The sequence below is a fragment of the Sinocyclocheilus grahami genome, unplaced genomic scaffold (genome assembly GCF_001515645.1).
Source record: "Sinocyclocheilus grahami isolate Dianchi unplaced genomic scaffold, SAMN03320097.WGS_v1.1 scaffold1961.1, whole genome shotgun sequence".
Lineage (NCBI taxonomy): Eukaryota > Metazoa > Chordata > Actinopteri > Cypriniformes > Cyprinidae > Sinocyclocheilus > Sinocyclocheilus grahami.
Window position 1 is genome coordinate 35,276 of NW_015507140.1, and position 15,154 is coordinate 50,429.

The following is a 15,154-nucleotide window of genomic DNA, read 5'->3' on the forward strand; positions in this document are numbered from 1 at the left end:
GTATATGTTTGTATTGAACATTAATGGAGCAACAGATTTAGTGTGAAAATAAATCATTCAAGTTGTTTATTTTGTTTAAAAATCTTATAAATGTATGAGGTGGCAAGGGGGGGCCTTTTACACTACACATGGTATTGATACAAATACTTCAGCTAAAATAATGTTTTTTTTTTTTTTTTTATAATGTCTAAGTTAATACTTGTTCAAAACAATCACTTTAGCAAAGTTTGTACTATGTTCTGCTTATTTAGAAAAATAAAAGAATAAATTTTTGTTCAATAAATAAACTGTCATTAAAATGTTAATATTAAAATTATTTTTTGTGTTTTAAAATACATTTTTTATAAGTAAAGATTCTGAAAGTACTGAAGGAGATCCAATAATAATTGAATATATATTTACAGTAGTAACGACAAATGATATTTTATTATGATATGATTAATATCATGTTTTTAAATATGATGGTTTCATTCTAAACATGGTGATTATCTCTAAGGTGGACACCCAACATAATATATGATATTACCATCTGAATTTAACCATGTCATGTCAACAAATGGAAAAGTCATCCATCTATTAATTATCATGTTAATTACTGTGCGCCTTTAGCCCCAACAGCAGGTGCGCTTTTGACCCCAAATACCATACTTTTACATATTCTTTCGTTTATTTAAAAACTGTTGCTTTAATTATCTTAAACAAAACTGAAAATTGTTAAGACCTTTGTCTCAATATATATGCATTAATTTTAGCGATTCTCATTTGCTTCAATTCTACAACATTTAAAAAAACATACAATATTAGATCAAGTAAGCACAGAATCAACTTTGCACTGCTACGCGCGATCGCATCAAGGATCAGACAAATAAACACGTGCATCTTGAAAAGCGGATGTTTTGGAAAGTGTTTGAGAAAAAGAAAAAAACACCACAGATAAGTCACGTATAAGTCGTATTATTACTTTCAGAAATAATAGCGGCAAATAAAGCGGAATGTTAACATTAAATTTAAAGAATTTGTTGTGGAGTGAGGGGAACTGCAATAGCTATGTTTATAGTGTTTAATGATATTCAGCGGAAACATTTTACTCCATTTTTGGCCATACAGATATCATTCAGTCAGTGCACTCTGCGTGTGGGGCTGTGAGAAACTAATAAATAAAAAAAGTGGGGCTGCTGTGAGTGCAGTCAGTCTAGGGACAGCGTCCATATTTCAAACCCAGTGGCATGACAACACTGGTCCTCGCAGCCAAAAAAACAGCCCAGCCCACCGGGAATTCTCCCGGTGCTCCCAATTAGCCCATCGGGGCCTGTATTTCATGCAAAGATATAGTAGTTAAAGATGTATATTTAGTATCTGATGACATTAAGACAAATACTGCAGACTTAATGAAAAACAATCACACTGTGGGCATATGTGGCTACAGAATCACAATAGGCCTTTTACAAACTTTCCTTGTATGATTGTAACTGTATCCACGGAGTTTTCTTGAGAAGTCAATGTGTGGTTGAGTTGATCAATGTAATAGGCTGTGGGTGGAGTTTGCATTGAACTGGTTTGAACTGAACTGAAAGGAAGGAAATGTGGGGAAAGGAACAATGAGGGAAAGCAAGCAAAAGTTATCGGAGTTTCTATCATTTTCTGTACAAGTCTAAATTGTCTATGTTAATTCAGACCGACTAATATTACATTTGAGTTATGGACACTTGTGCTAGAAACATAAACCTCTACAATACATGTTAGTTTATCATAATAATTCAGAGAAATCAATCTACAGGTTTAATCTGTGTACTACATTCATAAGAAGGTGAGAAAGAAGGTTTTTCTTTTTTAATCAGTTCTATGTACATGTAACTTTGTTCTACAAATTCAGTTCAAATCATTTTGAGCTAGAAAAGTAAATTCAAACAATTTATTATATTTAATTGTTGATGAAAGATTTCTGCCTACACAAGGTCTTTTTCCACACAATTTGGTTAAAAGTAATATGTATTTGAGTTAACTATTTTCCCTGTTGCAATCTACTTTATTTTTTATTCTATTCTATTACATTTATTATCATTTTTATTATTATTATTTTCATCTTGTATGGTCAGATTTGTTATATTTATTAATTTGCTTTTTAGAGGGATTTTCTAGCGCACACAATTTGAATCCACCTTGTTTCTCTGTTCTTCTCCAGCTTTCCTCATATCCTCCAGCTTCTTCATCCATTCATCTTTCCCCTCCTCCTTCAGTCTGGGAATCAAGAAATCCAGATGTTGAAGAGTGAAAGTGGTGTCTGATTTTAATGCGATCTTAGACAGAATCAGGATGCTCATATAAGCTTCATGCAGCAGGTTGGACTTTTCCTTTTGAATCTTCTCCAGATCCCTCTTTAGTTTTTCTTCTGTTTTCGTTTTCATCTCAGACTCTTTCATGATACTTTCAAGTTCTTTTTTAGTATTTTCATATACTTTTTTGTCAAAGCTGGTTTCAGGATGGTCACCAGTGCGTTCATACTCCTGTTTGAGCTCATCAAATGTCATATAGACTGGTTTTTTTCTCATCTCATATATTTTGTTCTCTTGGACATGTGTGCTGTAATGACACTTCCTTGTACACACAGTGCAGTAGTTGTTTTCCATGACTGAACACCACGAGAGATCATTCACCCACCAGCAGCCCTTCACATGACAGTTCTCCTGACAGACAGAGCAGCAGGTTGCGTTTCTGTTCCTCCATGATTTATTCTCAATGAGGACTTTTTCTTTGACTGTTTTTGTTACTGTAAACTGAAAGTTTTCACATCTCGTAATCTTGTCTCTGTTCTGTCTGAGGGCTTCTTGAATCTGATTCAGTTCTTCAGTTTTTGACTCTTTATCAGAGATTCGTTCCACCAGACTGTTGACACAGGCCTCAAGTTGTCTTCTCTCTTTCAGAACATCTAATGTCATCTGAACACTTTTTCTGTTGTTTTCCTCCAGAAGTGTGAACAACCGATTCATGCTTCTCTCGCCCATTTCCCAGGTTGACCTGTACTTTAACTCATACTCTTCATCTCTTTTGTCTTTCTGTCGGTTGTTGAACAATAAGTGAACGGGTTCTTTCATATTCTTTCTGCAGGGTATTTCTGCTGTTTTAATGGCATTAAGAGCATCTGTTGGAGGTAATCCATCTGACTGTGACATGAGAAACATTATGCTGTTCTCTATATCTTTACCAAGTATAGACAGAACTGAGTGAAAGATGTAAAACTCTTTTTCAGAGAGTCGATTCTGAGACGCCTTCATCACAAAACACACGGCATCAATATAATGAATACCATCCTCATCTGAAAATAATCTCATCAGATACTCCGATATCTCTCGGTCTTTCTCGTATCCTTCAGTGTTTCCGTATCCTGGAGTGTCAATGATGGTCAGAGATGTTGGGTTTTCTTCAACAAACACTTCATAAACAGTCATCTGATGTGTCTGGGATTGTGATTGAGCTGCATCATCCGTTTCTTCTGTGATTTGATAAAACTCTTGATCATCAAACTTCACTCCCAGAAAGTAGTTGATCATAGTATTGATCATGGTTGTTTTCCCAGCGCCGGTTTCTCCCACCATCAGTATGACTTTGTTCTGCTTGTTTCTGTTCTTTTGTCCATATGTCCACTGTTTGACCTTTGTCTCATTTCCATCAATCTGATTTCTTTTTGTGTTCAGTCGGTAAAGCGCTGGAGGACCTTGTTTCATTAGAGTGGCATCATAACGTGATCTGCAAAAGAGAAGATTGTTTTGGGGGTGGGGAAGTGTGGGGGGGTGCTCAGCATTTTACATTAATTTATTTTGTATGAGGTTGCAACTTATGCAGATTTGTCAAGATAATATTATGTAGCTTGCTAACGCAAATTAAAGAAGAAAAGCTTACCGCATCTCATCTGATTGATTCTCGTCACCTGTTTTTAACAGTAAACAGTTTCAAAGATGACAATATAAATAACTTGTGATTTATTGCTATATTGTGATATACAGATACTGCTTTCTGTGAATACAAAAATAAAGTGGCTTGAAAACTTCATAATGTAATTTTTAAACTTACGGTTAAAAGCAGGAGGACGATCATCACTGCAGTCAGAGTCACAGCGATGGTGATCCATCTGAAAGAAAAAGATTCACACTTAAAAAAAACAAACATGTATATGTATATATACACATATATATACAGTATATGATAATGGTAATTTTAGATGATTTCATAGATTTCATACTGCAATTCTGCACTTGCAATTCTGGCCAAATTAAAGATACGTTGTGTGTGAATTTGCACGTTTAAATGTAAGCATCATTAATGACCCCGTTTTTATTTAAAAAAAAAAAATTATTGATTAGTGAAATGATAGAATGATTTAAAAAAAAAAAAAAAAAAAAAAAAAAAAAAAAATTAAAAAAAAAAAAAAAAAAAAAAAAAGAGACAATGATTCTAATTAGCCTGTTTAGCAAAGCCCTCAAAGCATTTCTTATTTAGTGGTACAGTATTGCATGATTTGTAAATTATATTTAATAGTTTACACGTTGCAAAAATGTTTACAACTAGTTTTTAAAAGGTAACATGACATTCTTAAGGACTTGTTTACGCTTAAATTTCTTTAAATCTAAAAAGGAACACTTGTGCTCCTATTTTAAATAAAATAAATAGGAACACCTTCTGATCAATGACAGAAATTAATCTTCCCATTATAAGGTGATATTTGACTCATTATTTTTTAATCTTTGTAATGCTGTTTTTTCTAACTTTATTAATGTATGTCATCTTTATTAATGTATGTCATCTGTCATCTCCAAAAAAATTGATTTATAAATGTTTATCAAAAATGTTAATTAAACAAATTCAATTAAAATGATAAGATTCAATCACGAAGAATAAGTTACCAGTCAACTTAAACATCAACAATTCATCTTTGCACGGCACAGAAGAGCACAAATGTGGAATATTTACAGACTTTTTGACAAGAATTAGGCCCCGTTTTCGTTTTAAAACGCATAACTTTTGCTACGGTTACGCCCATCGTTTACACTACTCTGGTGTATTCCAGCCTCGAAAACGGAGACTTTTGAAAACGCTGCAGACCCTGTTTTAGTTTGAAAAATCTGGGGTTGCATTTCAGTGTAAACGGAGCAAAACGGAGAATTTTGAAAATGATGGCGTGGCTGCCCACATTCGCTCTGCGTATCCTTGATGACTGTGTAAACAATAACATCATTCTCATTGTTGTACTCATAGATATGTATGGGTAGATTCCCCATTCGACTGCTCTAAACATGTACGCCGTGACGCGGTTTTAAAATGACAACGCTCTAGTGTAAACAAGGCCTCAGGGGTGACATTAATGCATGTCATAATGTCAATGTTATGAGATTGTTTTAAATATAAACGTTTTCAATATAGAAACGTTGAACATTTAAACGACTCAATTTATACTTTAAAAATGAAACTGAAACCGCCATTAGGTGGCAGCAAGTCAAAGTCTTGGTTACTGAATCATTTATTCAATCGATTTGTTCAAACGGCTGATTCATTTAGGAACGAAGCAAGTGACTCTCTTCATGAATGGGTCATTGAATCATTGACTCACTAGATTTGTTAAACAAATGCAGATTCATTCATAAACGAAACACCACTGTGTTTGAATGGAGATGCACAGCAGCTCAGCTGTGACTTTGTTGTCTAATTTTGCTCTCTTTTGTCAACAAAAATGGTTCCAAACAGTGTTCCTAAAATGTAAGTCACATTAATTTTAATTTTTGCATAAAATAAAAAATGGATGAAACTTGTATAAAATCAATATCACATTTGCCGTTTTATAATAATTTAAAATCTGTCACCTGTTTTAATTCATCGCGATCTCACAAACTTGCATTTTAATTAATGAAGCTCTCTACACTGCACACTGAATGTATTATTTACATTGTCTCTACACTTCGTTATAATAAAAGATGACAAACTGCAGTCTACTTTCACGATCTATGCTGTGAGGAGCAGGACACGCACCGATAGAAAAGCAGTCTGCAGGTATTATAACCATATCCGGCTACGTTTTTAGTCTACATTACGCTACGTTTTATTTACAGAACTGGAATCGCTTTTGTAAACTTTTAAATTGATAAAATCTAGAAATCACTTTAATTTCCAATAGAACCTAACCAGTTGGAAGTTAAAGGCCCCCCCCATTTCCAGCCCTGTATACACACATGTGTGTATATATGTATATATTGAATGTTTCAATTCGTTTTATATTTGGAATGTTTCGATACGATTCCTATCTGACTTCTGATGCAGCCTAAATCATAATCATACAGTGTTCATTTGTTGGACAGTGGGGAATCGAGCCTGGTTTCTCTTCTCTATTTTGTCACCTGGTGGACTTTGGGTTCTTGCCACTGTTGCATTTGGCTTGCTTAGTTGGGGACACTCAATATTCAACAGTATTGTCGATCTGACTGCATTGACACTATTATATAAGAACTCAACAGAGCTGGACGATGACATCACCGTTGCTGCTTTGAAACCATATGTATTGTAAAAAATGCTATATAAAAAAAGGTGACTTGACAGTTGATTGTGCTCAACAAATAATAAGATTTAGATCTTGCAATTATGCATTTGGGTAATTATATTGTATATTATTTTTGAATAATTGCTTTTGAATGTGTGCTTGCTTTTCACTTTCGCTTTTGTATTCACGATCACACATACTCTGTGTATAGTAGGAGTGTAATGGATCTCAATAAAAAAAGCAAAAAGCAAAAAAAAAATCGAACCATACCATTCTGCACCCACGGTTCATCTCGAATCTGACGACGCATCTATATATTTTTTAAATAACGATTAAAACAATGTGTTCTAAATTTTACCCATCCAATTGCACAAACACAACAGTAATGCTGCCTTCATGTGCTATCAGAAATTTCCTAATTTCCACTTTAGAAGTCGTAATTAAAGGCTTGTTGTTTTCAAGTGCTTTGTTGTCAGAATGAACAGGAATCATATGGAGGACACCAGGTTTATTCCTGCATATTTATTGGGAAAATGATTAAAGCTAAAATTATATTTAGTGTCCCATGCACTGACAAACATATAAACATTAAAAACACTATAGATAGCCATATGCTCTAGTATGACCAGTCATTCACGCCGTTGTCACCCATGTATTCGTAGTGCGCAAGCACAGGTGAGACCTGAACAGCACATGTTGCTATTTGTGTACAGTAACTAAACTCATTTAAACATTCAACCACCAGAGGAGAAAGACAACTAGGGTGTGCTGTAAGAAGATTTGTGTGTGAAGTGCACTCATCTGATTCTGTGCATGGAGAGTGTTGTGTAATTTTATTGAAGTATTATGTGAAAATGAAAGTAAGTGATTATTTTTGGGAATGTTAAAGGTTTTAAGCAGGTCATTGTCCGTGTTACGAGGCAATGCAACCAGACAAAGGGGATGATAAAGAAAGATTACTTATTTTCATCTTTTAAATTCACTGTCAGTATATCATTTGTTTGTTCTTAAACACTGGAAAAGTTATCAAAGTATGAAAAGAAGAAAGGATCGACGAGCACCTCAGTGCTTAGCAACACGAGTAGATTCAACTGGAGGTTTAAAAACCCACCATCTACTCCAACACCAGATAGCGCTGGAGGGCAAGGATAGAAGGATGGGTGGATTTGTGGTGTTGCACTCTAGGCAAAGGGTTTAGCGGTGAGGCTTGGTGAAACCTCAGAGGGGGGAATATATTGTGTAATTTTGTTGAACGTTATGTGAAAATGAAAGTAATCAATATATATATTAATATGCTGAATTATGTTAACTCTGGATGTCATAGAACGAATAATAGTCTTTTCATTAGACAGTGAATCTTTCATTAGACAGTACACCAGTGAGCTTGAAATAATGTAACAACACGTATAATGGTCCTTTCATTAGACAATGGACCTTTCTGTAGACAGCAGACGTAAACATGAAATAATCTAATATTATCAGGAACAGGTGGATGGATGTGACGCACACATCTCGTATGACCACATTACCGACCAATGGAAGGTGGCAAAACAAAAGCAAGTAGATAAATTTGACACACATCTCGTATGACCACACTACCAACCAATTAGAAAACAAGGCCAAAAGAGTTTGAAACAATTGTAGCAAATCAGGTATCTATAACCAATAAAAAGTAACCGGAACAAAGAAAAAACTGAAAATGACCAAATTTGGAGAGAACAAGGGGTATAATAACATGAGCTGACAAACAAAGACTTTGGAATGATTTGGAATGCTGTGACTGTCTTCCCGGCTTTGTTTCTTTGTTAAATAAAGTCTTATTTTGACATCTGGAACTCTGCTCCTCCACTTCATTGGCCGCACCCAAGAAAAATCCACAACAAGAGCTGTGTCACAGCACGCAAATACTCTCCCACAAATTCTTTCAAGTCTTGCCTTTGAACAGACACATTTACACAAAAAGTATGTCAACATGTCAGACTTGACGAGTACCCTAGCAAACACAGTCGGTTATGCCAGTTGGATAGTTCACCTAAAAATGAAAATTACCCCATGATTTACTCACCCTCAAGACATCCTAGGTGTATATGACTTTCTTCTTTCAGACGAACACAATCGGAGTTATAATAAAATTTACCCTGGCTCTTCCAAGCTTTATAATGGCAGTGAAAGGGAGATGAAATTTTGAAGCTCAAAAAAGTCCATCCATCCATCATAATAAAGTCATACACTCCTAGGATGGCTTGAGGGTGAGTGAACTAACCCCTTAAGTGAACATAAACAGTTGGGAAAGACAACGCAGGTGTATTGTGTCTCAATGTGCTGGATCTGTGAATTGTCTTAAAGTGACCACAGCCTTTTTCTTGTCTGTATTTTTAATATTAATCAGACAACAAAATACAAGGAAATCACTCACTGCTCTTGACTGAATAGCTTTTATAACTTCAATAATATTGAATCATTATGTAATTTATACAATGAAGATTATATGCATTTTACTATATTATTCAGTTTCTATGTTTAATTGTGCTGTTGCTTGTAGTCTGATTATTTGTTCTTATTTTCTTTATTTTTATTTGACAGTTGTCTTATTTTTCACTGAACATAGCATATACTGAACCGTACTGATAGTGTGACCCTAAAACCATAATAAAAGCGAGCCATGAGTAATCTAAACCATTACACCTCTAATTTTAACACACATTGTGTGTTGTTGTTTTTTAACACCTCTTTTTACTGTGCAAGTTTGTGTATGAAATTGTTATATAAATAATGTTAATTCAAAGTTCTTTACATAAAAAGGAATTTAAATGATCAAAATAATTGGCATATGGCCGAACACAAAGCAAAGTTATGTCTGAAAGACGTCTTTTCATTGAAGAGCCAGAATGAAAGTATGATGTCTTTTAAGGTTAAAAACTAGTTCCAATGTGGTCATTGTGGATATATTTTCAATGTCATTTAAGGTCTCATTTTAGACATAATATATTAAAACAGACATTATACTGTTTCTGGACTAAATAAACTTGAGTTTTAATTTAATGCATCCTGGAGATTGTTTAGTTTAATGTAATTTACATTTATAATTGCAAAGCAACTCACACAGTGTGTTTGTTCAGAAATCCTGAAAATAAAAAAACTTCACTCTCACCTTTAGACAACTTGCATCTGTAATTCACACATTTTCGAATTGTGAGGCAAACCAGATCTGAAGGAAATACTTTCTAGCTCATCTGGGACTCGAACCAGGGACCTTCTTGCTGTGAGGAGACAGTGTTTCTAAAAGTGGTTATTTGGCTCAGAATCATGGGGGAACCACTTTAATTGCTATATAGCACCTATTTCTTTAAAGATGGTGCTATGTAGACCCATAACCACCCCAAAGAACTGCTGAAGAACCATTACAAGGTTTAACAGGTTCTTTAGGAGCTATATGGTACTTAAAGTGGTTCCCCTATGATTACGAGCCATTTTAGCACCATTTTTAGAGTGAGACACTTGGGTCTCCTCTTAGCCACATACATAAAATTATTATACATACTTTTTTAATATTTGTATGTAATAAAATAAAAACACTGACAGGTAGAAACTCTGTTGTACATTTGAGCAGCTATTCAAACAATGACAGCAAAATCCTCAGTGAACACTGTGTAGATTGGACTTATATAAACACTGAGCAATGTTAAAAGAAACACTAAATCTAAAAATAGATTTACTGTAGTACCACTAACTGCACCATGGTATTGAGTCAGAAATGTGGGTATTTGTGTTGAATTTTATTGTATTATTAATGTAGACATGTATTAAATGTGTTGAAGGTAAAGTGATAATAAAGTGATCAAATAACTGATGATTGAGTATTTGGTCAAATCGACTTCAAGTAAAAGACATTAAATCTCTGAAGAACTCAGCAGAGGAGGATTAAACAACTCCACAAACAGCATTAACAGGTTTACTTATTACTTACCAGACTTTATTTCTGTCACACGTCTACAGAAGTTCTTATTGAGAATCAACAGAGATTTAAATGTTGATATTTATGTTTCATTTTAAGTCGTATAAACACTGAGCAATGTTCACTGAGAATTATGCTGTATTTTGTACATTTCAGCACCTATCCAAACAGTGTTTTGTACCTGTAAATGTTTAATTTTATTTTACATGCATACATGAAAAAGGGTCTGCAATAGTTTTTTTTAAAATAATTATTCCAGAATTATCTGTATTTATTGTCTGTAGCGAAGGGCAGCATAAGTGACAATGTCTCCTCACAGCAAGAAGGTCCCTGATTCGACTCCCAGCTGAGACAAACTCTTTCCATCCATACTGCCTATGGATGGATCCGTGACTTGAGTTTTTTTTTTTTAGCTTGTACAGAGGTTCCATGAACGTCTATATCAGGCATGCAGATATAGACATCAAATAAAGACATCATAAAAACTTTAATTCTGGCTCCTCAGTGGACATCTTTTCAACATATGCCAAGACTTTTGGACATAACTTTGCTTCGTGGGTCGTAGGGCTGGGCGCTAAATCGATAATTATTGTGCGATATAAATTTCCTCGATAAACGATAACAAGAGTTCGATATAATGTTTATGAGGCAAAGGCAGAAAGAAAGAGCGCTAGATATTTGAAGTGCGCCACTCTGACTGTTTATCTGCTTGGATCAAAGTTCAAGTGCGGCGCGGCACGAGCTCACTAGAGCAGATGCGTTACTCGCTGATGAGTTTCAGTCACACGACACTGAACAGTGCTGTGAGATCCAATGTGAAGTGCTGTTTACAGCCACATGAAAGCACTGACAAACAGGAGAAACACTGTGACTAACGATACAGTCAGAACCCAGAAGGCTTTTCAATCTACAAATCCCCATCATTTACCATGGATTTACTGTAGTACCACTAACTGCACCATGGTATTGAGTCAGAAATGTGGGTATTTGTGTTGAATTTTATTGTATTATTAATGTAGACATGTATTAAATGTATTGAAGGAGGAGTAATGGAATGTAATTACAGTATTTTTTTGTGATTAAGCTATAGCATTTATGCAGGGCCTAAAACTAACTTTTTGCCACACCTGCCAATGACCGGTGACATGAGAAAATGTACCAGCCAAACTATTTTTTTACCGGCCATGAAACTCTTTTTGCAGAAACAGGCAGTTATTACTACTACAATGACTAAACAATGTTTTTAATTTGTCCTTTACTTTCAAGAAAAAAACAACAAACATATTTATTGATTTTTTTAATCAATGTTCATTAATGTCTTTGTCTTTCTTTCTTTTTTTTTGTCTCTGAAAAAAGTAATTGTTGAGATTCTTGACCTTTAACGTTTTCGGCAAACAGAGCAAGCCATCGTGTTAGTCGCAGTATCAAATACAGGCCAGTCTCTCTTTGATACATAGTCAATGAAACACCATCTCTCGCTAAAACAGGGTGTCTGCAGACATGAACAAGTTAAATTTAAGACTTTTTAAGACCTTTTTAATACCACCTTATGTGAAATTTAAGACCAAACCTGTGATGGAAATACACATTATATTACATATATATATGTAATATTTAACACGTTTAAATGTAAAAAGAAAAAAATGTATATCATCGCTGTCAAAAATGCTATTTGTTATTATGATATACAGTGAACTTTTCATATCAGCAGACAATATCCCATACAAAATATTCCCACAAAAGTGTCGCATCACAGATTTTTGGTGGTGTAAACAATACAGGGCTGTTACCAATCAAATTAAATAAATTACAACTGCAATAAATAATGTTATGAGATTAATGTTGTAAATAACATTTTGAACATACAGAACGCCGGGTGTGGCTTGGAGAGTGTGCGCAATAATTCTGTTCTGATCTTTGTTTGGAACTATTTTCATTGGTGAAATAGAACAAAACAGTCAATTGTGTCTAAAATATAAGTAAATTCATATACTTTACTACTTGCTTGTTGAACTAAAATCAATGTAACATTTGCAATCTTGAAAATATTCAGCAAAATAGCTCCCTTGTCATGGTATGTTACCGAAAGTCTCTCACACAGAGAACCGTCATGACGTTCTGATGTTTGCTCATCATGTTTCCGTTCCATTCCGGCGTAACCCCAGGTATGTGTCGCCACATCTACACTGGATGCGACAAAGCAACCATTTAAAAAGCATTTGAACTTTGTGTCAATATGTTATAAATAGAATGCGGCAGCATTTTACTGTCGGGGATTTGTCGTGTCGCACCACGCCACATCTAGTGTAGACAGCATCACTGATTGTAATGGGTCCTATTGTATTTTGTTGCGCCACGCCGCTTGCGTCCGGTGTAGACACGATGTCAGGTTATATGAAGAATAAAAAAGGGGAAAGTTAATCTTCCGAAATAAAGCAGCAATATCTTCTCAGGTAAAAGTTATTAGAACCGTGTCTGGGGACAAGCTGGCCATCACACTTGCTCTGACCTTATCAGCCCATTCGTATCCTATTATTTGATTCGCTCTTGTCACTTATGACAGAACAGCTAATCAATCACAATGATCTCGTCTTCAGAAAATATTTTATTCGCTTACGTCAGAAACAGCTAATCTCTTTCAAAACTGGCTGTTGTTCTCAATACATTGCATTGTTATAATTCCAAAAAGTTTTACCCTCCAACTGGCGACTGACACTGTTACATATACTCGCCAACGCTGATTTTTACTCACATTTGGTGCTTGGCGAGTGTTAATTTTAGGCCCTGGCATTTATGCGTTTATACTAAATTATATAGACTAAACTAAAGACTGCTGTTTTTCATACAAATACCTAGAAGCCATATTACATTTTTACCATGGTATTGAGGTGCTATATTTGTGGTTTTAACTGTGATTATCATGATCTAAATGTATGCTACTATGGAAGACCAATGGTTAAAAAAAAAAAATCACCTCAGTCAGAATAATTACATTTCACCATATAAAAATGAGATTGCTACCATTTTTACAGATATAACTGATTCTGATAATGAACATAAATCTACATCTGCATCCTAACTCAAGCTACTATCAAATGTTTATTTCTACGAGACAAAAAAATGTTACATTATTAATATTAACAGGCAACACAAACCCATTTCTTGATTTGAAACAATATTACTCATTGGAACATGCATAACTAAGAAATTATTTTTTTCTGTTAAGGAAAAATGACTGCAAAAGTGTAAAGAATTCAAAAACTTCTTAACCGTCTGGTTTTTTACAACTTTTACAATGGAGCAAAAATCTGCCTTTAAACTTGAAAGAAATAAAAATTTGACATTTATCGTGATAATTATCGATATCGACTGATATGAAAAAAAAATTATTGTGATAATTTTTTGGCCATATCACCCAGCCCTAGACGGTCGCCATTATCAAATGCTTGCCATTTAGGATTAGTTTATGTCGTCTAACATGAGTTTTGCTCTTTTCTAGCCCTTCGGTTGATACAAAATGGAGGCACGTTTTGGTGAACGTCACATGATGTTTCTGCATGGAGAAAATTTGTCTACCCATTTTGACACTCAGCCAAAAATCCATTTCTTACTGCATCACTTGCTGAAGCATAGCCTATAGAATCATCTTCAAAAAAAGAACAAGTGTGATATTTGGGACAAATATTACAGTATTTAGAAGTTGTTTAGTTAGTCCAACAAAGCATATTTAAACACAGTATTTTCTTTTCTTCGATGTTTGCCCGTGTGTTTACTTTTGGTTTCGTTTTCAAGAGCTTTATTTCGCTGCATCATTAGTCTACTAAATGACCATCACAACTCCATGTACAACTTTATAATGCAAATTTAATAGTCCAACCTTGTTGCAGGCAGTCGTGATCGAAGCGCTTGTATTTGCGTTCTACTGGAAGATGCGATGAAAGCAGAGAAGCTCGAGCTCAAACTCCACGCGTCGCTACAGATGAACTCTGTTTTACAGCGCGACGACAAGAAATGAGTTGAACTCAGCTTGCACGGAACCAATATATCCAATCTAGGTCAAAAACATTTTTATAACACAAATAAGGCATATATCTATTCGAAATGTAATTAAAACAACAACAACGAACTTTCAGCATGTAGTTCCTTCTTCCTCCTTCTTTACATTGGGTTCCGCCTCAAAATAGACAGGACACCACATGCTGGGGAAGCAACTTTTTTTTCTTTTTTTTTTTAAACACAACAATCACGGGATACATACATCCCAAATATAACTTAACAGGATAATATATTACTTGAAATGATGCAAAGCAGCTAGAATGCAATACACAGTGATAATGTACTAAAATAAATAGGCCTAAACAAACAGATAAAAGAAATATAAACAGATAAATACAAATTTATTACAAATAATTAAACATAAAAAAATTTCACCTTTTTTTGGTGTCTACATATCCATCTCCTTTGACCCTGATTACCAAATCAAAAACAATAAATGAATTATTTCAACAACAACAAAAAAAATGTTGTCAGCAGAGTTGTCCAACTTAAATTTAGAAAGTAAAGAATTACAGGGATAGTAATTATGAAGAATTTTATAGTAAAGTTTCATCTTAAGTAACAGAAACGTATTATTAATTACCATTCTGTATTTTAATAGTAGAAAGAAGAGCATAGTT

At 34.5% G+C, this 15,154-nt stretch overlaps 1 protein-coding gene across 2 annotated transcripts; it reads right to left on the reverse strand.

Annotated features, from left to right (window-relative positions):
* Positions 1–816: 816 nt before the first annotated feature.
* Positions 817–14,646, reverse strand: LOC107573497 (uncharacterized). Of its 2 annotated transcripts, none has more exons than XM_016259929.1 (6): positions 14,606–14,646; positions 14,356–14,529; positions 4,069–4,126; positions 3,898–3,925; positions 2,160–3,744; positions 817–1,567 (listed from the first exon to the last, which is right to left on the reverse strand). In XM_016259929.1, exons 3-6 carry the CDS (start codon positions 4,124–4,126, stop codon positions 1,517–1,519), a joined length of 1,722 nt encoding a protein of 573 aa, XP_016115415.1. In that variant the 5' UTR covers positions 14,356–14,529; positions 14,606–14,646; the 3' UTR covers positions 817–1,516. The 2 variants fall into 2 exon arrangements, with proteins under 2 accessions (XP_016115415.1, XP_016115416.1); XM_016259930.1 differs by having other exon boundaries at positions 14,356–14,464; positions 14,606–14,640.
* Between the last annotated feature and the right edge of the window lie 508 nt (positions 14,647–15,154).

Excerpts from the sequence above, each read along its gene's own strand:
- LOC107573497 (XM_016259929.1), bottom strand. The coding sequence starts at position 4,126 with ATGGATCACCATCGCTGTGACTCTGACTGCAGTGATGATCGTCCTCCT. Across the intron at positions 3,926-4,068 it reads TCGTCCTCCTGCTTTTAACC|GTGACGAGAATCAATCAGAT; the intron begins GTAAGTTTAAAA and ends TGTTAAAAACAG. Across the intron at positions 3,745-3,897 it reads AATCAATCAGATGAGATGCG|ATCACGTTATGATGCCACTC; the intron begins GTAAGCTTTTCT and ends TCTCTTTTGCAG.